The following is a 27,970-nucleotide window of genomic DNA, read 5'->3' as shown; positions in this document are numbered from 1 at the left end:
CTATAGTCTAGTCTATAGTCTAGTCTATAGTCTAGTCTATAGTCTAGTCTATAGTCTAGTCTATAGTCTAGTCTATAGTCTAGTCAATAGTCTAGTCTATATTCTAGTATAGTCTAGTATAAATAGTCTATCTAGTTATTTCAAACCTTAAAACTAAATTCAAAATTCACTTTGCTTTTGATTTTCCCTCTTTTATTTAAATTTTATCGTTTTCCTAATATTTGCTCAATTTTTCTACTTAAATCAGCAAAAAATCAGCCTAAAAACATTATAATATTAATCTAAATATATGTACATCTGTATGTATGTTTTCAGTTATTGTTCAATATTTAAATAAATAAATAGTTTACTGTTGAATATAAATGTTTATTTGGGGGTTTAACAAACCTAAAACAAAAATATTTATAAGAAATGTAAAATGTCTGTAAAATCAAAGAAGTCACTCAATCAATATCGAAAAAATATGTAAATTTTTTGTTAATGTTTAATGTGAATAGTAAATTTCTGAAATGGGTCTAAATATATGTACATACATATATACAAATATTGAAACAAAACTTTAAGCGTTAAAGAAACTCTTTTGAATGTTAAATGTAAGATAATTTTGCCGCAAAAGGTTTAAAAGTTTTTATTGAAAAATCTTTATTTTATTTAAGGTTTTTGATTCTAGACATGATTTGCGTCTAACTTAATGTTTGTTTTATTATAATATTGTGAGATGTAGATTTTTTTAATAAATTAGTTTTAAAATGGAAGACAGTCATGTAAAATTTACATATGTATTTAAAAATAAAATTGTAGTTTAAGAAAACAATTTAAGATTTTAAAATAATTTGAAGTAATGTTTGCAAACAAATTCGATATTAATCAGACACCATAATTTATTTTAAAACATTTGAAGGCTATAAATTAATGCTTTTTAAATTCTGCAAATCTTTAGCCTATAGACAATTACATAGTATACAGACAAGATTATAGCTATATTATTGTTTATATTCTAGACTAGTTTGCAGCCTTGTGCATTGTCTAATAGCATAGTCTGTAGTCTTAAGAATAGAAGTAGACTAAAGAATAGGACTAGTATATATACTAGCCTATAGTCAAGAATATAATCGAGTCTATAGTCTAGTCTATAATTCACTTTATAATTCAGTCTAAAGTCTAGTCTAAAGTCTAGTCTAAAGTCTAGTCTAAAGTCTAGTCTAAAGTCTAGTCTAAAGTCTAGTCTAAAGTCTAGTCTAAAGTCTCATCTAAATTCTCGTCTTAAGTCTCGTCTATAGTCTATATAGTATTAGACTATAGTCTAAGACAAATATATATTCTAAGCTATCTAAGTCTAAGGTGTAGTCTATAGTGTTGTTTATAGTCTAGATTATAGTATAATTTAATATACTATAGCCTATAGTCTATAGTTTATTCTAAAGTCTAGCCAATAGTATAGCCTACAGTCTAATCTATAGTTTAGTATATAATTTGGTCTATTGCCCAGACCATAGTCTAGTCTATAGTCTAGTCTATAATCTAGTCTATAGTCTAGTCTATAATCTAGTCTAAAGTTTGGTCTATAGTCTAATATATATAGTCTAGTCTATTGTCTATTTTATAGTCAGTCTATATTCGAGTCTATTGTTTAGTCTCTAGTCTAGTCTCTAGTCTATAGTTTATTCTATAGTCTAGCCTAGCTTAGTTTATAATTTGGTATATAGTCTAATCTATAGTCTAGTCTATAGTCTAGTCTATAGTCTAGTCTATAGTCTAGTCTATAGTCTAGTCTATAGTCTAGTCTATAGTCTAGTCTATAGTCTAGTTTACAGTCTAGTCTATAGTCTAGTCTATAGTCTAGTCTATAGTCTAGTATCTTGTCTAGTCTATATTCTAATCTATAGTCTAGTCTATAGTCTAGTCTATATTCTACTCCATAGTCTATAGTCTAGTTTATAGTCTAGTCTATAGTCTAGTCTATAGTCTTTAGTCTAGTCTATAGTCTAGTCTATAGTCTTGTCTATAGTCTAGTCTGTAGTCTAGTCTATAGTCTAGTCTGTATTCGAGAAAATTTTCTAGTCTATATCTTATCCTGACAATTCAATCCAGTACTCATCATGACAATCCAATTTTCCACTTAATTAAAATTTCTATAATTTGTCTGTGTTTTTGTCTTAATATTATTATTATACTGTCAGCTTTATAACTTTTAACAAATATATTCTAATTTGTAAAATTTAATCAGATAAAACATTAACATTCATTTTAACACGTATTCCGTCACGTGTTATTTAAATAAATATACATGTATGCATGTGTGTAAAAACGTAGATAATTTGTATTTTATTTTAACGCACGTACACCTACATACACGGCTGTAATTGATTAATTTAAACAAATTATGGATTTATTAAATTATATACATAAGTAATAGAATTTAAGCGAAGTTTATTAGATTTTTTTAATTGATAATAGTTTTTTTTAATTAAAATCAAATTGAAATATGGGTTTAAAATAACTGGGGATTTTGGTTATAACTTTTAATGTAAATTAACTTTAAATGTGAATTATTGAGAAATTTTCTAAAGAGAAGATAAATTATGGAAACCCTAAGTACATGATATAGTCTTCGATTAGCTGAACTAAAACGTCATTTTATTAAATTTTATTTATTTTTTTTTTTGTTTTAAATAAATAATATGACATTTTGATATTATATTTTTATGGCCTCATCAAACGATCAATCAAATGAATAAAATAACTTTAACATTTCACTTTGCATAGAAGACTGGAGTCTGAAGAAGAACAACGAACATATGACACAAAAGAATTGCTGATTAATATCCGTTTTTATTATTTCTCTGCTAAATTATTTTTCATCCATTTAAATTGGCAATAAAACAAATACAACTCAAACAATAATATTTGAATATCTAACAATGGAAGGCAAGCTTTGGCTATAACTACAAATACATACAAATATTGGGCCATATTCCCAAATGTTTATATGGAAAAAGAAAATAAATTTTATAAAATGATATTTACTACTTCTTTTATTTTGTACTCGTTCTGAATGAATTTCATTTGAAACATCTGACTAACATCTGTTAAAATACAAATACACATATCAATTCACACATAGATACATACATACATACAATTACGTTTAACATGAACATCCTTTAAATTGAAAAATTCGTTAAATGAATGTATTTTATATGGTTCTCTGTGTGTATGAGTATCCTAATACGTCTGTATTTAAATTTGCATTTATAGTTCTATTTTCCATAGTTTTTCTTTTTTAAAGTTTTGCATATGATGTTTTGCTTGTACTTAAAACACCTGCTTAATGTTGAAAATCATATAAAATCCTATTTCCTTTACTGCACATGAATGACTGACGGATGGATGATTCCGACTGATTGAGTGAATTTTGTTGGTCTTTTGCCATTATCATCTGTGTATTGAATGCATAAAATAAGTGCTAAATTCTCTGCATTTTGCATTTTTAATAATACTAATACATATAACATTTTGATATTAAAATGCATAAGATAAACATTAAAGAAATTTTTAAAATAATAGATCACTTTGCCAAATTGAAAAGTAAATTCATAGTTTTCTAATTGTTTGAAATTTAACGTTGGATCAATTAACTTTTTTCTTATCTTTTAAACACTTTTTATTACATATTAACTAAAAATAATAATCAATTCTAAGCGAATTTCTTAAATATCTTAAATATTGCAAAACTTGCAAAAATATCACGTACTACAAGTGGCTAAAATGAATTTTTCATCTTAAAAATATTTAAATTTCTATAACAAATATGTCTGTTTGTTGCCATCCCTTTGTCTGTTGTTTTAGCTTAACAAGTTCTATTGAAAATTCCACTTAAAACATTTTTGCTATTTTGTTTCCATTGAACGAGTTTTTATCTAAATCGTAACAATTTGTAAAAGTTTTGAAATTTTCGAATTGTTTAACATTTATTAGATGCAGCTAGATACTAGGGAACATTCATTTGTAACAGTTTATTGTTACTGCCATTTACAAAATTAACATTTATGTGTTGTGAACTTGCTACACGTTTTAACTGGAGGTAGCAATACATGTTTTAGGGAAACCATAATGTTGGCATTGAAATCGATATTGAGTGGTACTATATTAGGATAGAAATATATATAGATGGATAAATAGATGGATAGATAGATAGATAGATAGATAGATAGATAGATAGATAGATAGATAGATAGATAGATAGATAGATAGATAGATAGTTAGATAGATAAATATATAGATAGATAGATAGATAGATAGATAGATAGATAGATAGATAGATAGATAGATAGATAGATAGATAGATAGATAGATAGATAGATAGATAGATAGATAGATAGAGATGAGTAGATGAGTAGATTCTGAAATTTTCGAATTTTGTTGATACTTTAACTTAATTTAAACTAACCTAGAACTAGGACATTAAAACAGTAACAGTACTTCACTTCTGAAGAAAATTGCGTGTTCATAAATATTATAACATTTTTCAGCAGAATATATAAAAAGACACATATGAGTTCATATATTATGTTAAATACAGTAATTTTAAAGCAAGATGCCTAATGTTACATAAGTATAAATTTATGACTTGTAATAAAATGCACATACACACATGCATTCGCATTTATATAGACATATTACACATACATATATTTTTTGTGTATTTCACATCGAGTGCATTTCTATATTATTTTATTATATTTGAATGTATACAAATGTATTATACCATATATTCGTATTTAGATATTAAATAGGGTGGTACTAAATAATAATAAAACAATGTTGGCAACTTCTTTTTTGTAAAAGATCATTACTTTTAAATAATATACAATTTTATCATGCGATCAATAACTTTCTCAAGGACAAACGTTTTTTGGAAACTGATATTTTTATATTTTTCTTACACCGAAAATAATTCTATTCAAAATTTCTATTTAAACTGCAATTTCTTAGATTTGTATGCATTACACATTTTAGTTTGCTTTTATAACAAGAAAGAAGCAATAGCAAAAGAAAACTTTAATTTAAAAGAGGTCAAAAGTTTATAGATATAAAAACATGTTATTTATCTTAAATTTATCCTTTCACTCTATTAAAGAACATCCCTCCCCCTAAAGGAAATCATTGTAACTAAAACCTATAGTTGTTTGTGTCTGCCTTTAAGCTTTTGATTAAGGTTAAAGTTTATTTTTAATTTAAATAGTTTTTAATTTATTTATTAAATATTTAATTGCACAAGTGTCCTAATTTCAAACAGAAACATTAGTAACAACTAAAATTGTAAGTACAAAAAAAAAAAATTGTTTTTATTGCCCTACTCAGCAGAAGGTTACATTACCATTTCGGATCACAAAGACTACAAAGTTCAATAAAATGTTTGAATTAAAGAAAATTTTCTATAAAAAATTAAATTTTCAAAAATTTCTAAAAAAAAAAGGAAATTTTAGGAAAATTTTCTATAAAGAAAATATATATTTAAAAAATTTTTAAAAAGTATATGTACATTTTCAAAAATTTTTATAAAAAAGGAAAAAAAATTTTATTAAAAAAAAGAAATTTTTGAATATATTCTATAAAAAGTGAAATTTTTAAGAAATTTTATAAAAAAGATAATTTTCAAATGTATTGTATAAAAAAGGAGTAATTTTTAAAAATGTTTTATAAAAAATTTCACTTTTTTAATAAATATTTAATAAAAATTTTCAATTTTCTATAAAAATGTAATTATCGAAGTATTTCCTATAAAAAAAAAAATATTTTCGAAAATTTTCTGTAAAAAAAGTGAATCTTTTCGAACAATAGAGAAATGTTCTAAAAATAGAAATTTTTGTTAAAAAAGAGTAATTTTCTATAAAAAGAGAAGTATTTAAATATTTTCTTATAAAGAAGACAAATTTTCTATGGAAAAGAGAGGCATTTTTTTAAATTTTCTATTAAAAATAATATGTTCTAAAATTTTTTATCAATTACCTTTATCTTTATAAAATTTTAAAAATTGTATATGTACTGCACTATATAGTCGTTATAAACCGCCATTATATTTCCACTTGTTTTATTTATAAAAATTTATTTTAATATTAATTTTTTTTTCATTTTATTTCTATTTAATTTTAAAATTCTGTTCTTTTTTTTGTATTTTTTTAGATTTTTCTAGTTCTAATTGTGTACAAAATTTGTTTATGTATGTGTGTGTGTTTATAATTGTCTCATATGCGCCAAACGCCTGAATCGCCTACACTCTGCACCCCCATATAAAAGAAATTCATAAGTGTTTTTAAGTGTTTGTGTATGTGTATATGTATGGACTTGAACCGATTACCCAAGTGTGAGTAGCAACAAGCTGTGTTTGTATCATTAACTACTAGCACAACAATTAAAACTATTGCCATCTCCACACACACACACACCTGCATTCTCTCATCTCAGCAATTCTCATAGTCATCGTTCACCAACACACACACACACATACACCCTACTTTCCAAAGTCATGAATATGCAGACTGTTCAGTTTATGGGTCCTGCACAACAACAGCAACAACCACCACCATTTCGATATAATGGACCACCATTGCATACAATGCAACAGCAACAACACCAACAGCATCCACATCACCAGCAACATCCACATCCCCATCATGTACTGCAACAGCAACAACATCAACCAGCCTGGTTTGTTAATAATGGCAGTAGTACAACTGTTCCAGCTCCAGGTGCTGGTATAGGTGGAGGTGGTGGTATTAGTGTTAGTGGCATTGAATCTGCTAGTACTAGTTCTGTTACAAATGCTGGTTTTCTGCCAAATACAAATCCAATTTGTAGCACTACACCAATTAAAGGAAAGGTAAGTGAATTAAATAGAGAATGAACAACAACAACAACAATAACCAACCATCCAACCAACCAACAAAAAATTTTTAAATAAAATAAAATAAAAAGAATTAATTACCTTTAATATTTTACAAATAAACTACATACTACAACAATTACAAAAAGAAGAAGAAAAATGCATAAGCAAAAATTAAAACTGAAATGTGCTCTTTAAAATTAATTACAAAAAATGTTATCATAAAGAGTAAAAAAATAAAAAAAATTTAATATATCAAAAATCTTTTAGAAAACCATTTTTATAAAAAAAGACAATTGTTCGAAAATATTTATAAACGGATGAGAAATGTTTGATTTTTTTATAAAATAGGAAAATATTTTCAAATTTTTTATTAAAATTGAAATTTAAAAAAAAATTCTATAGAAAAGAAAAAAATCGAAATATTCCAAAACTTAAAAAAAATGTTTTGAAATTTTTCTACAAAACAGAGAAATTTCTGAAAACTTTATATCCACAAAGGAAAGTTTTAAAAAATGTCTATATTAAAGTGATTAAGATTTGTAATAGTTCTATAAAAAAAAGTTTCTATAAACAAGTAAAAGTTTTATATACAGCTGTGCTGAATCTTATATACCCTTCACCCTTTTGTAGAACAAAAAAGTACCAAAAAATTCCCTTTTATGGCTTCTTACTTAAGCCAGTCTCCACATACTTAATTTCATTTTTCTAGCCCAGTGGTGCTCATACACCATAGATTTCCATAGTTTTATTTGTGTTGGTAAATCAGCAGAGAATAGAATTCAATTCAAAATATAAGTATATAAATTTATTTATTTTTTAATATACTTTTATTAAACTATTAAGTATTTGCTAACTGTGAAATATTTATTACGGATTTTGACTGCCTGCGTATATCAAAGTCTATATATAAAAAACTATCAATTGTTCTCTCATGTTCTCCTACATTAATTCGACTTTCTCAAAATTTTGTTGTTGTATTTCTTTGTGTATTTTAAAATCGTCGTACACAGACCTTGCTTCGACAAGTGCTGATCAGCAACTGATTTGATTTTGTTTTTCAATTTGAGAGAAAACCAACCTAAACCTATAGTGTATGTGTATCAACTTAGCGTCAGCAGAATTTTCTTACACGTGCTATGAAATGGCAATTTTGAGCTTCTCTGTTCTAGTCAATAACAACACAGTAGTGCTGCTCTCGCTCTGCTATTCTTGATATTTTTGATAAAATTTTCAGAAGTTGTTTCGAATTTTTGCTCATATTTCCGTTATTTATGGATGGATTATTGAATTTGAATTAAAAATATTCGAATCTCGCCGACACATAGGGTTCTCTAAAAACTGATTTCAACAAATATACAGACAGACGGACATGACTTAATCGAACCCGCTATCTATAAGGATATAGAACTTCAGGAACATCACAAAGTTTCCGTAAAAAGAGTGAATTTTGAAAAGTTTTTAGAAAAATAGTAAATTTTGTAAAGTTTCTATAAAATATTGAATTTCGTAAAGTTCTTTTAAATGTGTAAATTTTGAAATTTTCTGTAAAAAGAGTTAATTTTGAAAAAGTTTAAATTTTTTTTAAAAAGTAAAAGTTTCTTAAAAAAGCGAATTGCAAAATAAAATTCTTTGACAAAATTATGAATTTTTGAAATAAATTTAGTTTTTTACAAAAAGAAAAAATAAATTTCTAAAATTATATATAAATACAGTTAATCTTTTCTTCTAAAAAATTTTGAAATTTTACTGTAAAAAGAGTAAATTTTGAAATGTTTAAAAAAAAAATAATTCTTTAAATTAAAAACTAAAGTAAATTTAGTTTTTTTATGAGTAAATTTTGTTTTGTAAAAAAGTGCGAATTCGAAAAAATTTGTACAAAAAGAATGAGTTTCTTTAAAATAGCGAATTTCAAAATTTGTTATACCCTACACCACTGTATTAGGGAGGGTATTATGTGTTTGTGCTGATGTTTATAACACACTAAAATATTAGTCCTTTACCCACCTTTCACTTTCTGAGTCGATTTAGCTATGTCCGTCTATCTCTCCGTTCGTATGTCTGTCAGTGTGTCCATGTAAACCTTGTGCGCATACTGCAGGTCTCAATTTTTTAGATAATTTGATGAAATTTGGCACATACTCTTCTTAGGACAAAAACTAATGGTTCAAATCGGTCCATTTTTTTTTTTTTTGCCTAGTCCCATATGTCTTGAAGGTCAAAATTCTATTGTAAAACGGGTAAAACTGGTTTACTTGATTATCTTACACAATATTAGCGTTACAGGATATATTTTAATTGCATCTTCGGACCTAATTTTCAAAATTAAGAGACACCTGTTTCACACTTTTTAAAATTCTGCCCTTTTTGGGTTTAAAAAGGAGAAAAGGTATTTTTAGTACTTTTTTAGCAAATTAAGAAAACTATTTCGATTTATTGTCGTACTCTTAATATATATACCTTTTATACAGACAAATTCTGTAATATTTATTTAAACAAAATATTTGCTTTTTCTTTGGGGGCGGGTAAAAAAAAGTACCGAAAAAGGTGAAATTTAATTTTACTCAAACTCATTGAGCCAATTTTTATAAAATTAAAAAAAAATATTTACTCACACAAAATATATATTTGGAACATATTATTAGAAATTCGGGTACTAGGGCCCCTATACGATCAAATTCGGGTAAATGGTTTGGTACTTTTTGAAAGCAAAATTCTTACGGAATAAGTGAATGCAGATTTGAGTCGTATGAGTTATATCTGTGAATATTTTGTAAACATAATTTTCAAAAAGTGTATTCCCAGACGAAATGTTGAAAATGGTACTCTTTTTATACCCTACACCACTATAGTGGGGAGGGTATTATAAGTTTGTGCTGATGTTTGTAACATACAAAAATATTGGTCCAATACCCACCTTAAAGTATACCGATCGATTCAGAATCATTTTTTGAGTCGATTAAGACATGTCCGTCCGTCTGTCCGGCTGGCTGTCCATGTAAACCTTGTACGCAAGGTACAGGCCGCAATTTTCAAGATAATTTGATGAAATTTGGACCAAACATGTTTTTTGGCACAAGGACGAAGCCTATTGAAAATGGATGAAATCGGTCCATTATTTCAGCTAGCCCCCATACAACCGTACCTCCCGATTTGAACTTTTTATGCCATAATTACGTCAAATATTCTGCTATCTCTCTAAAAATTGGCACAAATAAGTTTTAAATAAGTATAAATGACACTGCAGATTTTCGTAAGGATCGGCCTATATTTGACCCTAGCCCCCATACAAACCCCCCTTCAAAAAATGACTTAAACGTCTAAAATTGACTTGTAACCATTTGTATCGCAATGAAACTCAACAAAACTAACTGTTATTTAGACATATATCCTTTTCACAAATTTACCGAGGATCGGCCCATATTTGACCTATATAAAGCCTCATTTACAAATTTTAGTTTTTTATCAATAAATGGCTTGAAAATTTTGGAATTATGGTAATATTCAACATAAAAGTTTCTTTACAAAAAATAAAAATTTTAAAAATATACTTATGGTGTAGGGTATTATATGGTCGGCCAAGCCCGACTATACTTTCCTACTTGTTTCTTTTTTCTTAGATAGAAACTAGAAATCAATCATACACAGTGTTTAATGAATAATATTATGTGTGGGAGACGTTTTAGTACTTTTTATTTGTATTTTGACTGAGCAGCAAAGCACCCGGGAAAATCTGGTGTTATATAAAACAATTAATTATCAAATTTCTTTATATTTGAAAAATAAATCACATTTCATATTAATAACTAGTGTAGGGTATCATATGGTCGGACGAATAAACATTCCCACTTACTTCTATTTCATGTATATTTCATTATTGCATTAAAGGTAATATTCATTTATGAATTTAGAGATTTGTATTTTAAATTCATTTTAAGCTTTAAATAAGTTTTAAAATAAATGCTCAATTTGCATACATGTGTGTGTGTGTTAAAATTAACAGGAAAAAAATCACAACAACTCACATCAAACAAAACTTTTTAATTAGCATAAATGAGTGAAATATTTATATTTAAAATACATTAAATACTAAGTTACTTATGATTTAAAACACTTATATTAGGGGCGCTTACAAAAACTTGGATAAAAAAATGCAAATTTGTTTTTAAATGTTAAAAAAACAGCGAAAGGTTGAAGTCTATTTAGAGAATCGAACTAGAACTCCTTGGACTTTTGATTATGGATAGATTTTTATACCCTACATCACTTTAGTGGAGAGGGTATATTGGGTTGTGCTGATGTTTGTAACGCACAATAATATTGGTCCTATACCCACCTTAAAGTATACCAATCGGCTCAGAATAATTTTCTGAGTTGATTTAGCTATGTCCGCCCGTCTGTCCGTCCATGTAAACCTTGTAATTAAACTACAGGTCGCAATTTTGAAGACAATTCAATGAAATTTGGTACATGATATTCTATTGCGTACGAAGCTTATTGAAAATAGTTAAGATCGGTCCATTATTTCACCTGGCCCCCATACTACTGTACCCCTGAATAGGGCTTGTAAACATTGTAATCAAACTGCAGGTCGAAGTAATGTATTAATTGAATGAATGAATTTTGCACATGATCTTCTATTGTACTGTAGACGAAGCATATTGAAAATGGTTAACATCGGTCCATGATTTCACCTAGCCCCCATAAAACTGAACCCCCGAATAGAGCTTGTATACCTTGTAATCAAACTACAGGTCGCAATTTTGAAGATAATTCAATGAAATTTGGTAGTTGATCTATTGTCCCAGGGACGAAGCCTATTGAAAATGGTTAAGATCGGTGCATTATTTAACCTAGCCCCTATACAACTGAACCCCCGAATAGGGCACTAAAGTTCATAATTATGTTTAATATACTAGTATCTCGACAATATGCTGCAAAACCAAGTTCTATATAAGCTTTGATGACCCCCATCCATATATATATCTGAGGCAAGTTACAATTCAAATGGTCGGCCTCGTCCGACTATAATTTCTCACTTGTTTTAATTGTCCTTTGGCAAATATACGAGTTTATATATTTTTTTACCCCATTTTACTTGGCTGAACGTAATAGTTGTTTATACGAATGCATAATCAAGTATTAAGGCAGACCAAAAATAAATTTAATTAAAAAAATTCATTAGATTTATAGATAAAAATTTAAGCTAAATTCCCCTGATTCTAGTATGAATATAAAATTTTACTCAGCAAATAAAATGAATTTTCAATTATAAAAAGTTTTTGTAAATCTCTATCTATTTGCACATATTTAACAATTTAAAAACATTTTAAGATAAATGTATTATAAAATTTTATTATTCAATTCAATGGTATAATAAAATAAAATCATACCTACTCGTACGCATAAATAATTTCATATTCATTCTATATATCTCATTCTTTGTTTTTATATTGCAACAACGACTAAATTTATTAATTCCAAAATGAAATTATATTATAAATATACAGAGAAATTCAAATAATTAAATACGAGAATGGATTAAAAGTATTTACTTATTGTCAGATATAGTTTAAAAACAGAGTTAATTTTTTTCATCGTGTAAAAAAAAGATCACATTCTTAGCAAAAAATCTTTAAATTTGGGTAATAGCAATGTAGTTATTTAATACATTACCTGGTAATGAGTGGTAGTTATAACATAACATTATTCGCATACCCTAAACCACTTTAGCGGGAAGAATATATTGGGTTTGTGCTGATGTTTGTAACGCACAATAAAATTGGTTCTATACCCATCTTAAAGCATACCAATCGGCTCAGACTTGTTAATAGACTTAGTCCCTGGGATAATAGAAGATCATATTCCCAGTTTCATTGAATATGGCGACCTCTAGTTTGATTATAAGGTTTACATGGGCGGACGGACGGACATAGTTAAATCGACTTAGAAACTTATTCTGAGCCGATTGAAATACTTAAAGATGGGTATAGGAACAATATTATTGTGCGTTACAAACTCCCCCGGGGGCATGTTACCTTGGCGAGACCTCCGCCTTGGTGTTATTGCAATCCCGGGGTATATAGAGGTGGCCAATACCTCCGATCTGACCGGGACTGAAAAATTGGTTACAGTCTACTGTTTGGATTAGTCCTTGCATAGATTGCCAGAGGTCAGACCAGAGCACCGCATAATCTGGTACTACGGGTGGCCAGTTGCCCGCAGGACTATGTCCTGGCTGGTCAGTTGGTTGAGGTTCCTTCGGGATCCACGTAGTGGCTGTGGTTTAAACCTAAATTCGCAGGAAGAGTAAGTGGCGATTAAAAGACTGATGCATGATAATAGTCAATATTTCGGGATAAGTTCGGTGCTGTTGCCGAAAATCAACAGATACCCCACAGAGGAGTGACTGTGGGACTAAGCGTTGGAAATGGGTTGAAGTCAATTGTATATGACGTGGAGTGAATGTAGAGGTATGCGGGCCTTACCCCACCCGTATACCTAAATGAGTGTGTCGTATGTTTTTCTCTATGAATGTGTAGAATAAATGAGATGTGTGCTGGGTTGAATGATGATGGATGAAAGGTATCATATAGAAGTGATACCGATTAATTTTCCTTCCTTGTCCAGATATGTTCAGAGTATACTCTGTTCATATCAGACTTGCCCCAGCGTGTCACTGTGAGTAAGAGCAATGTCTACGGCTTATTGATGGATCGTGCTTCGGTCCACCGGTTACGTCTCTAGGTGCTGTTGCCGAATCAACAGACCCATAGTAGTGTGGTTGTCTTTCAACGTGACTACTTTGGCAAGAGATTAGATAGCTCGAGTACTCCAGCAAAGTACTTGCGCATGGACCGGTCATAGCCAATGTGCAAAAATTGCCACCTGAGTCTTCATTGAAGACAAAGGGGCGATGGTAGACCGTTCTCAAGTCTACCCTATGGATGAAAAAGACCACCGTGGGATAAGGCCGACACGGCAGGTGCTCACGTTAAAACTCTCGACAGACATCAGCACAAACCCCAATATACCCTCCCCACTAATGTGGTGTACGAGGTAATGACATTGAAAGGAAACCAGGATCAAAAAGAAAAATAAGAATTCAGAGTGTCCTTATATATGTGGACCGACTTGGCATCACGCCACAAAAGATATAATGACAATTTTGAAGCATGAAAGACAAATCTACAAAACTGTCTAGAACTTTGGCCTGTAAAAAGGTATTGGACTTACAATATTATGTTTTGTAATGAGTCCTATTCCTTTTGACTATATTTTCATCGAATATTAGTTTAATCTTCTCATAGTCTTAAGGGGGTAATGATTATATAAAGTAATGCATTACATAATTAATTATAATTTTATGTAATGTGCAATTGAGCAATCAATGAACTGTGTAATTAAGGTTAAAGACAATTACTTATAATTGAACTTAAGTTTTGTAATTACAATTATTTGTAATTGAATTTTACGAATTTCAATTATTTTTAATTATAATTTAAGTATTACCAACTACTCTTCACAAGTCATTATAAAAGAAAAAAATTGCAGCTGCAAAGTAATTGTAATTGCAAGTTTCCCAATTACAATTAAGAAATTTTAATTGGGACAATTTACAATAGCAAGTAATTGTAATTGGTTATTGCTCTACTACACTTTACAAATAATTGTTATTAGTAATAGTTTTATTACAATTTCATTAGTCACGATTATCTGAAATTAAACAAAGTTGCATTAACAATCACTAAATTACTTGTAATTGTAACTTAACTTTGCAATTACAATTACTTAAACATATTAGTAATTAAACTTTGGCCAATTACAGTAATGTGTAATAGATAGACAGACAATTACATTTTCTTGAATTGAAACCTTATAATTACACTACAATTACTTTCAATGTAATTGCAATTAATAATTATGTCCCAATCCTCATTTAGTTGTACTTTTGATGTTAACATCTCATTCTTAAAGTATAAAGAGGCAAAAATTTTACCTCTTTCTTAAAAGACATTTCAGATTACCCTCCGACTAACCTATACAAACATATATAAAGAATGTGTTTAAAATAAATACAAATTTGTGCATATAAATATTTACAACAATAGCAACAAAACTGAAAATAAAATATTATTGAAAACAATGAAAGTAAAAATCTATATAATCAAATTTATATACACACACATATACTACATAAACTCGAAACCTATAAACGACCACAAACACAACCCTATAATTCAGAGGGGTAATAAACCTCTACTTGCTTATTTTATTCTTTTTGACTTCAGCTACACATGAAACTAACTGACTCAATAATAAATTACTTATGATAAGTTATATAACCACTTACTTCCTTATTATTTGGTAATAATACTTGCTAAAACCTTCATTCAAAACTACTGGGTACATTCTACCTAACAATGCAACATACAAAATCTTAAATTTATTTATTGTTTAAATCCTTTTTTTGTTACTGTAATTTTATTTGTTTCTTTTTCAATTTTTTTTCTTGCAGTCATTATTATTTTGTATAGAAATATAAATATTTCTTTATAAAATTAAAAATTTTAAATGTTGTAAAACATTCATGGCATGTTTTTTTGTTGTTACTAAACTGTATTTGTTGAGCATTGTAATGCAAATGACAAATTACTTTAAGGCATTTTGATGCATTAAAGAAAATTTTATTTATTCAAGGTTTTCAATTGTTCTTTTTTTTTTTGAAGAAGAAGATGAATTTTTACATTTTTTTATCTTGTTAGTTTAGACGTTGGTGTATCTGCATAAAAAGATTTTAAAGAATATAATATTTCAATTGTAGATTATTTTAATTTACATTTAAAAATTGTAAGAAGAAGATTAATGTTATTGTTTTGTAGTTTGTTTAGTCAATATATCCGGTTTTAATGTTTTTAAAACGGAAACTAATGTGTCTACACTTAGAGTAGAAAATGCATGCATGAAAAGAGGCATGTTTGGCTAATTAATTAAAAATATAGTATATATAGTATACAATCTCGTCAATAGATTTCTTTATAGTCTAGATAGATAGATAGATAGATAGATAGATAGATAGATAGATAGATAGATAGATAGATAGATAGATAGATAGATAGATAGATAGATAGATAGATAGATAGATAGATAGATAGATAGATAGATAGATAGGTAGATGGGTAGATAGATAGATAGATAGATAGATAGATAGATAGATAGATAGATAAATAAATAAATAAATAAATAAATAAATAAATAAATAAATAGATAGATAGATAGATAGATAGATAGATAGATAGATAGATAGATAGATAGATAGATAGATAGATAGATAGATAGATAGATAGATAGATAGATAGATAGATAGATAGATAGATAGATAGATAGATAGATAGATAGATAGATAGATAGATAGATAGATAGATAGATAGATAGATAGATAGATAGATAGATAGATAGATAGATAGATAGATAGATAGATAGATAGACTATCAAACTTCAAACTTGTACTTGTATTACCCTAATGCATTTAAGATATTTTATTGCTCAAAAAAAAACATTCTTCTCTAAACTTTACATATTGACAATCTTGACCGATAATAATTTTTCGTTGGCCAAACCCATTTCAGTCGTATTTTATAATAAATTTTCAATATTTTAATAAATTTTTTACTAGACAAACACATACAGAAGAAAAAGTTCTCCTACTACATACAAATAAATTTGAACAAACCGATATTAAAATAAATATATGACCTGAATATAAAAAGGATATTTTTGTTATTGTTGTTATAACGTTTTCATGTTTTTGCAATATTTTTTTATTCAGCATTTTTAAGCTTTTTTCAATAAACGCCTACTCTTTAGTTAGTAACTTCTTCTTTGAAACTAAAAAAAACCATGTGTATGAATTATTTTATGTTTAAATGTGTGTGTGTGTGTTTGCATGTTTGTATAAGTAGGGTAATAACAAAATGAAATCTCAAAGTGTTCATAAGCCAAAAAAAGGAACAACAATAAAAAGATGAGCTACTACTAAAAGAACAAAATTGTAATAATGTAAAATAGTTCATATATAATAACATGAAATTTTTTAGACTCAAACGCCTGCCCTTTAAACGCATCCTGTTATTTTTCGTTGCTGTAGGCTTTATTTCCTTTCCTCTTTAGCATGTTCGTTTTTTCCTTCTATTTTATTTTTGCTGTTATACTCTGGGTTCTTTTTTTATGGATGCTGGCAATAAATTAAATCTCAACCATAAAAGGGCTAGATAGATAGATAGATAGATAGATAGATAGATAGATAGATAGATAGATAGATAGATAGATAGATAGATAGATAGATAGATAGATAGATAGATAGATAGATAGACTATCAAACTTCAAACTTGTACTTGTATTACCCTAATGCATTTAAGATATTTTATTGCTCAAAAAAAAACATTCTTCTCTAAACTTTACATATTGACAATCTTGACCGATAATAATTTTTCGTTGGCCAAACCCATTTCAGTCGTATTTTATAATAAATTTTCAATATTTTAATAAATTTTTTACTAGACAAACACATACAGAAGAAAAAGTTCTCCTACTACATACAAATAAATTTGAACAAACCGATATTAAAATAAATATATGACCTGAATATAAAAAGGATATTTTTGTTATTGTTGTTATAACGTTTTCATGTTTTTGCAATATTTTTTTATTCAGCATTTTTAAGCTTTTTTCAATAAACGCCTACTCTTTAGTTAGTAACTTCTTCTTTGAAACTAAAAAAAACCATGTGTATGAATTATTTTATGTTTAAATGTGTGTGTGTGTGTTTGCATGTTTGTATAAGTAGGGTAATAACAAAATGAAATCTCAAAGTGTTCATAAGCCAAAAAAAGGAACAACAATAAAAAGATGAGCTACTAAAAAAGAACAAAATTGTAATAATGTAAAATAGTTCATATATAATAACATGAAATTTTTTAGACTCAAACGCCTGCCCTTTAAACGCATCCTGTTATTTTTCGTTGCTGTAGGCTTTATTTCCTTTCCTCTTTAGCATGTTCGTTTTTTTCCTTCTATTTTATTTTTGCTGTTATACTCTGGGTTCTTTTTTTATGGATGCTGGCAATAAATTAAATCTCAACCATAAAAGGGCAAATGTTAATACTCACACCCACTAATACACTTAAACACATCTACATACAATTTATATATGTGTGCATCGAAACACAAATATATATTTATACATTTAAGTACCCTGCAGTTTGGTACGTAGAATTAACAAAGCTACTATAGTAAATAGTTTACCTTATTTTAATATAGACAAGACTATACAATATACTATAAATTAGACTATAGACTAAACTATACACTAATCTCTATTCTAAACTATATATGTATCTATAGACTAAACTATAGACTAAACAACAGACTAGACTATAGACTAGACTGTAGACTAGACTATAGACTAGACTATAGACTAGACTATAGACAAGACTATGGACTAGACTATAGAATAGACTATATACTAGACTATAGACTAGACTATAGACTAGACTATAGACTAGACTATAGACTAGACTATAGACTAGACTATAGACTAGACTATAGACTATAGACTAGACTATAGACTAGACTATAGACTAGACTATAGACTAGACTATAGACTAGACTGTAGACTAGACTATTGACTAGAATATAGACTAGACTATAGACTAGACTATAGATTTCGCTTCAAATCTTTTTAAACATTACCAGGTTCATACTGCCGGTACATTTTTTTTCTACTCATATACATTTAAGCATTTTAGTACTCGTATCGTTCTCGTTGTTGCCTACAAACACAAAATTTCTGTAAGTTTTCCCTCAAGTTTTTATTTTATTTTCTGTTCATGCTCATATTAAATGTCTGTTGCATTTTTTTAACTTTTTTTTATTTGCTGGTATGCTGACGTATGGTTGTTTGTGTTAACTGCAGTTGAGGTTTTTTATGTGGTGCACCCTACGAATATTTGTCTAAGTAAATTAATATATGAAACTTTTAAAAATTATTAGTGTTTCTAATTATTAAAGAGTTTTTACAATTCTGAAAATTTGGTTTAAAAGAATAGAGATTTTGTAAAATGTTAAAATTGTGAAATATATAAATATTTTCGAATATTACAGAAATATTTAAGTTGTATCATTTTAAACCTCGTAGGCCAACTATAGAGTACTTTGATTCATATCTTATCCACAGCACCAATTATTTTTCTACTTGTTCCATATTTTTTAATTTTGCACACAATTCTTCTCTGCTCCTACACACATACTCATATCCACACATACACATACGCTCATATACATTTGGCATTTTTATATGCTTTCAGAATTTATATTTAAAAAAGTTCATGTTTTATAGAGATTTGGATATTGTATTTGTATTTATACAATTTACGCTTAATTAATTTTTGTTTGGCCAAAAATTTTCACAGATAAAATAAATTTTGCTTTAATGTTAAAGTTGACACAACAAACAAACATTGAAATGAAAAAAAAAACTAAAGGAATAGCCACAAATTAATTTTAAATTTGTTTTTAAAAAAAACCTTAAACGCGTCTAGTTAAATAACCCACCCCAAAAGGGACTATTTAGATAAAGCTGCTAATAACTTAGTTAATTTCTTAGTAGACCCTTAACAATGTCAAAAAAGTCCGCTTTAATTTGTCAGTCTCCAATGATTCATCCATCTTAAGTTTACAAATTAATTGTCCCTTTATTAACCGCTACGACTTAAAAATGAACTTTTTTTTTGATTGACTATAATTTCCTTACTTAAGTTAGAGCATCATCCATCCATCTTGCAACAAAAAATTGTATGGCAAAAAGGGCAATTCTATTGATTTGGTTCAGCTCTTCTCCCCCTTGTGTGTTGACTTCTCTTAGTATATTATTCGATGTTTAAAGATGATTTAAATCAATTACTGCACATAATATTCCAAGCATTTGTCATCGAAATTCCCACATACATCACTTTCAAAAAAGTAAAATACTTGAAATATTCTATAGCTATTTTGCTTTCATCCATTTTTGTATTACTTTTTTCTAGTTATTTTTTTTTGTTAGTGTTCAATAGCTTTTCGCTTTTTATGTGACAGATGAGTTTTTTTTGAGGTTTAATTTTTTTTACTTTAAACTTTCCATACAACTACGAGGGCTAAACCGATTTTTATACATAATTATATATATAGTAGTATAGTTGTACAGACAAGAAATAAGTCTATAGACTAGATAGGCCGGTTTTTGTACTACCCTGTAGTGTAGTCTTTAGACGATAGAATAGAATAGGCTAGGCTAGTCTATAGACTACTCTATAGTCTAGATGATAGACTGGTCTATAGTATACTCCATAGTCTAAACGACAGACTAGTCTATAGACTACTATATAGTCTAGGCGAGAGACTAGTATATACTCTATAGACGATAGACTAGTCTATAGACTACTCTATAGTCTTGACCATAGACTAGTCTATAGACTACTCTATAGTCTTGACCATAGACTAGTCTATAGACTACTCTATAGTCATGACCATAGACTAGTCTATAGACTACTCTATAGTCATGACCATAGACTAGTCTATAGACTACTCTATAGTCATGACCATAGACTAGTCTATAGACTACTCTATAGTCTTGACCAAAGCCTAGTCTATAGACTACTCTATAGTCTTGACCATAGACTAGTATATAGACTACTCTATAGTCTTGTCCATAGACTAGTCTATAGACTACTCTATAGCCTAGACGATAGACTATATAAACTAGACGATAGACTAGTCTATAGAGTTCTCTTTAGTTTAAACGATAGACATGCTACTCTATAGTCTAGAAGATAAATCAGTTTACAGACTATAGTATAGTATAGATGATAGACTAGTCTATAGACTACTCTATAGTCTAGACAGACTACTCTACTACTCTTTAGTCTATCCCATAGACTAGTTTCCTACATACTACTCTATAGTCTAGATGATAGACTAGTCTATAGATTTCTCTATAGTCTACACGGTACACGGTAGTCTACTCTATAGTGTAGACGATAGAGTAGTCTACAGACTACTTTATAGTCTGGACGATGGACTAGTTTAAAAACTACTCTATAGTCTGGATGGACTAGTCAATAGACTCCTCTATTGACGATCTGGACGATGGACTAGTCAATAGTCTTCTCTCTAGTCTGAATGATGGACTAGTTTATAGACTACTCTATAGTCTTGACGATGGACTAGTCTTTAAACTACTCTAGACTATAGACTTATCTATAGACGATACACTAGTCTATATACTGCTTTATAGTCAAGACGATACTCTAGGCCATAGACTACTCTATAGTCTAGATGGTAGAATACTCTACAGTCTAATTTATAGGCGTGTCAAGACTATAGAGTACTCTATAGAGTAGACTATATAGAAGTCTAAAATAGTGTAAACTATAGAACTGATAGTAGCAGTAGTCTGAACGATAGATCATTTTATATTCTACCCAATCTAGTCTACTGTGCAATCTTCATTTTAGTCAAGACCTATGCCAGAACCATCGTAATATATAGTTTCATGTTATGTTTAATTTTGTGGTATATAAAATTTCCTTTTTTGGTTTATAAGCAAACCACCTCCATCCTCTTTTACGCCTATTCAAACAAACTGAAACAAGAAGCTTTAGAAAAATTATTTCCAAATTTATTCTGATTATCGATAGATGATATTCGGGCAAAAACAGAGATAAAGTCTAGTTATTCATCACAAACAAATGAACGTAGAATTGCAAAAAAAAAACTGGAAATAAAGAAAATACAGACAGAGAAACCTGATAGCAGAGAAATGAATAAAAAAGAAATCGAACAGTAAAGAAATTTGTATGAATTGAAAATTGAATTGCGTAAATGATTGGTGATGGATAACATGGCATCTGAAATAATGATGGTCGAGAGTAGTGGTGGTGGTGCATTGCTGTTGTTATTTGTGGAGTGTCTTTAACAAATTTTCTTTTTATTGTCCTTAAATTGGTACATGACACAATGGTTGGTTAGTTGATTGGATGAGATGATGATTTGGTAGGTTTGTTGGGCTGTTTGGACGGCCATTATGTCGCAATGACTGAATAACTTCTCAGTAAATGAATGAAAGAAATCTACTAACTGAGTGATTGAAAATGTATGTTAGTGTATGTTTATGCCTCTGACTGAGTGTTGAATAAGTGTGTAGAGAGTGATTGATATGTGTATTTTTAGTTCATTGGTAACGCATTGAGAAATATCTATAGCATACACATTGATTTAAACAAAATATATAATAATGGTCTCTTGCAAAGGACGGATATTAAATCAAATTGATTTTATTTGTAAATCAACTCATACACAATGAACTCTGAAGTTGGAAAACAATATAACTAAAAGAAACGGAAATGAAATTAATGATTTAAAAAATTTTATAAATTATGAGAACATTTACATTGCCGCGTAACCATTTGGTAGTCGTTGAAATTCTATTTTTATTTTTTCCACAAACATAAACATCTCATATGTCAGAAAATATTAAATAAAACGTATTTTTTCACCAGAACCGTTTGTCAATCGATTAAGGTAACTTTAATTGTTTAACAATTGTGAAAATTTAATAATCGATACATTAATTGATATTAATTAGTTATTTAAAAGCACTGTTTTTTTTTTTCAATTTGTAAAGCCTACTTAACTTTTTGAGGCAAAAATGTAAAATAAAAATACAACATTTTCCTTTCTCTGTAAGGACAAAGTAAAAAATCATTCAGTCGCTAATATACAAATATCAACAATATCCGGTTAATCTCAATAGATTAATGTATCACTTACGAATATTAAGAGCTCCATTATTTTAGAAAGTAGTTAACTAAATATTTAACTTTTAGTTCTTCTTAAATTGGTTCATACTAGGTACATTCCCTTTAAAGGATTCTATAGTAAAGTCGATTGCCCATAAATAATCTAAAGAAAGTTTCATTGCAATGTGTAAAAGACCAATTACTAGCTCAGGGCTAGCGCTAAAAACTGCAGGGTATATATACTCTACTTCGCTTTTATTCGTTTAAATATATAAACAGAAAAGTAGTTATTAAAGGGGTTCAGTTAATTAATAAATTTCGTCTTATTTAGTCTTAAATCTAATGTCTAGTCTTGCATATAGTCTTGTCTGTAATCTACTGACTTCTAGCCTATAGGGATGTCGATTGTTTTATCTATAGTCTAGTCTATAGTCTTAATTATAGTCCTTTCTGTAATCTGTAGTAGATTCTATAGTTAAATCTTTAGTCTAGTCTATAGTCTAGTCTATAGTCTAGTCTATAGTCTAGTCTATAGTCTAGTCTATAGTCTTAATTATAGTCCTGTCTGTAATCTGTAGTAGATTCTATAGTTAAATCTTTAGTCTAGTCTATAGTCTAGTCTATAGTCTAGTCTATAGTCTAGTCTATAGTCTAGTCTATAGTCTAGTCTATAGTCTAGTCTATAGTCTAGTCTACAGTCTAGTCTAAAGTCTAGTCTATAGTCTGGTCTATAGTCTAGTCTATAGTCTAGTCTATAGTCTGGTCTGTAGTCTAGTCTATAGTCTAGTCTATAGTCTAGTCTATAGTCTAGTCTATAGTCTAGTCTGTAGTATATTCTATAGTCTAGTCTTGTATATAGTCTACACTAATGGTATAGACAATGGTATATGTATGTGGACTAGACTACATAGTCCTGCATGTAGCCAAGTTTATAATATAGTCGATAGTCTAAAAATAATGCTATACTCTGAAGATCAATTCACCCTAATATTCATATATGTATATTTACATGAATGTGTAAAATACACAATTCTTTTTGTTGACTGTTAAAAGGTTTTAATATCAAATATTTAAAATGCGTATAGGTTTCAATAATGTTCATCATCATATGCGAGTGTGTGTTGGAGTAAATGAATGGATGAATGAATGAGTTTCATTTTTATTTTCAGTATTTAAAAAAAAATTCAGTAACTTAAAAAGGGTTATGAAATGTAAATACCAATCACCAATATCAATATTGACAGATTTTAATATAGAATGAAATTTAATATTTTATATAAATTGAGTTTTCCGTTTTATTACTTTATTTAAAGGTATTTGTAAGGATTATTTAATATAAAAATTTATGGACTTTTTTTTGGCATAAAGAGAAGAATTAATAAACAGCTTAGGATTAAAATAAAAATATTGATTGAAAATTATAATCTCAAGCAAGATGTTAGATACATATTTTTTATATGTATATTGGAATATTTTCTCAAATTTATATTTTTATTACTAATTCTTTAATTTTCTTTTTTGCACTAAAGCCCAACATTTGATTTTTTTCTTCATCTTGTGTTTAGAATTTACTTTTATAATTTTTCTTACTTGAACATGAAAATTAATGATTTTTTACCAGTCATACTTTAATTTATGGTTAATATCACATTTGCAGTCCTGTAGCAAATATCCTCCTTAAATAGTCCTTTTTTATGTGTCTAAGTCAACATAAACTTTCATTAAAAAAATAGCTTCTGCATTGTTTAGTTTCCCTAACATGTTTTTTAACACTTCCCTTCTCCGATTTCGGCTCTCAATACCCGACTCGTCTTTACGTGTCGAACAAACATCAAATGTATGCCAAAAAACTGCCAGTTGGGTTTTTTTTTTGGAAATGATGCCAACTTAATCGAAATTCCAACTCGTCGCGTGTTGACATTTTTTCTTATTTTTTTTTTTTTTTCAAACATGTTTTCCTTTCCTATGGAATTGATGTGTAGGAATATTTTCTATTTTTGGCTGGAGTTTAGAGCAGAGTTTTAAAGTGGGAATTCATTAGTCCAAAAAATAACTTTAAAATAGAAACATTTTTTACATTTTCTACAAAAAAAAATGAATTGCGAAAAAATTTGTATTAAAAAAAGTCTATGAAAAGTTCAATATTTTGAAAAAATTCTCTTTTTATAGCAATTTTTCAAAAAAGGATATATTTTTGAAAAATTGCTATAAAAAGAGATTTTTTTCAAAATTGTTTTATACAAAAGATAATTAATGAAAAAAATTTTCTATAACAAAAAAAGAAGTTGTTAAACATTTTCTATAATATTAATTTAAAAAAAATTCTACAAAAATTCCCAAAAAAGAGAAATTTCAGAAAAATATCTATAATGAAGAGAAAATTCCAAAAACTTTCTTTACAGAAGAGAAATATCCGACAAATTTCTTTAAAAAGATAAAATATCAAAAACATTTTTTTAGTAATTTCCGCAAATTTTCTATAAAAAAAGACAAAATTTCTATAACAAGGATTTTGTTAAACATTTTCTATAATAAAGGAAAATTACAAAATATATATATATATAAAAATAATAAATTTCCAAAAAAGAGAAATTTCAGAAAATTATCTATAAAGAAGAGAAAATTCCAAAAAAGATTCTTGAAAGAAAAGAAATATTCAAAAAAATTCTATAAAAAGAGAAAATGTCAAAAACGAGTAATTTCCGCAAATTTTCTATAAAAAAGAAAAATTTCTGAAAATTAAATTCTTAAAAATTTTTTAGAGAAATATTTTAAATGTTTATATAAAAAAGCGCAAATTTCTTAAAAATGGAAAGTTTTAAAAAAGAAAAATTTAGAAGAATTTTCTATAACAAAAAACAGTATATAAATAGAGGAAATTTCGAAAATTTTCTAAAAAAGAAAATTAAAAAAAAAAATGTTTTCGAAATTAGAAAAAATATAATTTTTTTTTCTGAACAGGAATTTTTTTTAAAGCAAATGTTTTAAAATTTCTATAAAAAGACAAATAAAGTAAGAAATTTCCCAAAACCTTTCTTTTCAAAATTTCCAAATATTTTAAATAAAAAAATTGTCTTTAAAAAAGAAAAATATTTGTTTCAATAAAAAAAAAACAAATTTTTTTATATAAAAAGAAAAATAATCCAAATTTTTTATAATTAAAACAAAATACATATTTTTTTATAAAAAAAGTAAAAGAGAAAATTTCCCAAATTTTTTATAAAAGGAGAAAATTTCTAAATTCTCTATTAAAATGAGTTTTTTTTTTTGCATTAATTTTAAATTTTTTATAATTAAAAAAAATACATATTTTATATAAAAAAAAGTAAAAGAGAAAATTTCCCAAATTTTTTATAAAAGGAGAAAATTTCCAAATTCTCTATTAAAATGAGATATTTTTGCATTAATTTTAAATTTTTTATAAAAAAGAGAAAATTTCCCAAATTAAAAGAAAAGTTTCAGAATTAAAAAAAAAATATATAAAAAAGACAAATTTTCTAAAAAAAAGACAAAATTTCTTAAAAATTATTTATTTTTCCGAAATTTTTTATAAAAAAACAAATTTGACAAAATTTCCATAAAAAGAGAAATTTATAAATTTTTTATAAAAGAAGAGGGAAATTTTGAAAAAATATCCTTAAAAAGTAGAAAGTTCCCATAATTTCCTATAGAAATGAGATAAAATTCCGAAAATGTTCTATAAAAAATAAAATTTTTTTAAAATTTTCTCTAAAGAAGAAAACTTTGTAATTATCCTATAAAAAAGAGAAAATTTCTTAATTTTTTTTAATAAAAAAAGAGAATTCCGATTTTCTCTTTCTTTTTAAAAAAAGAATAACTTTCGCAAATTTTCTAAAAACGATAAAATTTTCCAAATTTTCTATAACAAAGTTAAAAACATAAAAATTTTCTGAAAAAAGACAAAAGTCTAAAAATTTTCTATAACAAAAAAATTTTGAATTTTTCTTTTTTTAAGTTTAAAGATTTTGAACAAACAAAATTTTTTCAAAAATTTGTATAAAAATTATTTTAAAAATATAGTTTTTTTAATTTTTATTAAAATCTAAACAATTCATCTATTTACCTCTCTTTTATTTTGTATACAACAAATATAATGCAAAAATAATGCAAATTCCCTAAAATATAAGAAAAGACTGAAAAATGTAAAGAAAAAAAAAATAGGCAAATGGAATATAAATTATTATGAATGTACATATACATGTATAGCACCTACTAGTATGAATATATCATGTATGTGCTTTGGGTGGGAAAATAGGAACATTCATGCTCAAGCAAACGAAGAGGAAAACTACAAAATTTTGGTGATATAAAATATAAAAAAAGGAAAATGTTAAGAATAATGGTATCTAAATGGAATGTACATTTTTCTATACAAAAATATGTATTAAACTGAAACAGCATAAAATCATGTAACAAGTGACATTGTAATGTAAATGATGATGATGATGTTAGGCAATTCTTATAAATTTGAAATAAATGGATTTTTATCATAATGATATTTTAAATATAGTTGTAGAAAATTTTCTTATGGTCATTCTACGTGTTGGTTATTTAAAGATATCTGACCAAGTTTTTGCTGACTATTAACCGGTTAAAATGTATAAATATTAAATTCTTTTATAATATTACAAAAAGTATCATTTCAAATTCCTCAGATATATGCGTCTAAAACAACTTGACATTTTTGTTCATCAGACATATTGCACCTAGTTAGAAACATACTTCAAACAAAACATATTTTTTTATATATTAAATTGTTAAAACAGTTTGTCATAAACCAATTACACTTTTCCCACTTTTGATACGTATAAAAAATCACAATTTCGAGTATCATTCATTCATACACTTTTTACAATTTTGTATTTGTACACCAAAATATATATTTTGAAATAGAAAAGGTGAAAGTAAAGGAAAATGTCAAAATATATCACAAATAACAAACAAAAATCAAACACAACATGTAAACTAAAGAAACCACATGCTCTTTTAATATATTTGCTAAAAATGTTGTCTATTTATTACAACTTTTTACCGTAAAATTACAGTGTAGCAAATAGAATAAATTTCGAGCATAACTTTATCAAAACATCTTCATTTTATATTTTTTTAATTTTAGCGGAGTTCTCCTTCAGTTCTAGTTCAGTTCTAGTTCAGTTCTAGTTCAGTTCTAGTTCAGTTCTAGTTCAGTTCTAGTTCAGTTCTAGTTCAGTTCTAGTTCAGTTCTAGT

The 27,970-nt window shown here is 27.4% G+C and overlaps 1 protein-coding gene across 4 annotated transcripts in view; it reads left to right on the top strand.

Annotated features, from left to right (window-relative positions):
• The window catches only part of LOC111681667 (protein alan shepard-like), a 150,340-nt gene that overhangs the window by 68,708 nt on the left and 53,662 nt on the right, over nucleotides 1–27,970 (top strand). For all 4 annotated transcript variants that reach the window (XM_046951341.1, XM_046951342.1, XM_046951340.1 and 1 more), the window contains exon 2: nucleotides 6,187–6,883. In XM_046951341.1, the coding sequence (XP_046807297.1) occupies nucleotides 6,530–6,883 (354 nt within the window). In that variant the 5' untranslated portion in view covers nucleotides 6,187–6,529. The remainder of the gene's footprint in view (nucleotides 1–6,186; nucleotides 6,884–27,970) is intronic.

Source organism: Lucilia cuprina, chromosome 5, assembly GCF_022045245.1.
Source record: "Lucilia cuprina isolate Lc7/37 chromosome 5, ASM2204524v1, whole genome shotgun sequence".
Classification (NCBI taxonomy): Eukaryota; Metazoa; Arthropoda; class Insecta; order Diptera; family Calliphoridae; genus Lucilia; species Lucilia cuprina.
The sequence above is the reverse complement of the archived record's forward strand: the minus strand, read 5'-3'. Positions and strand labels throughout refer to the sequence as shown.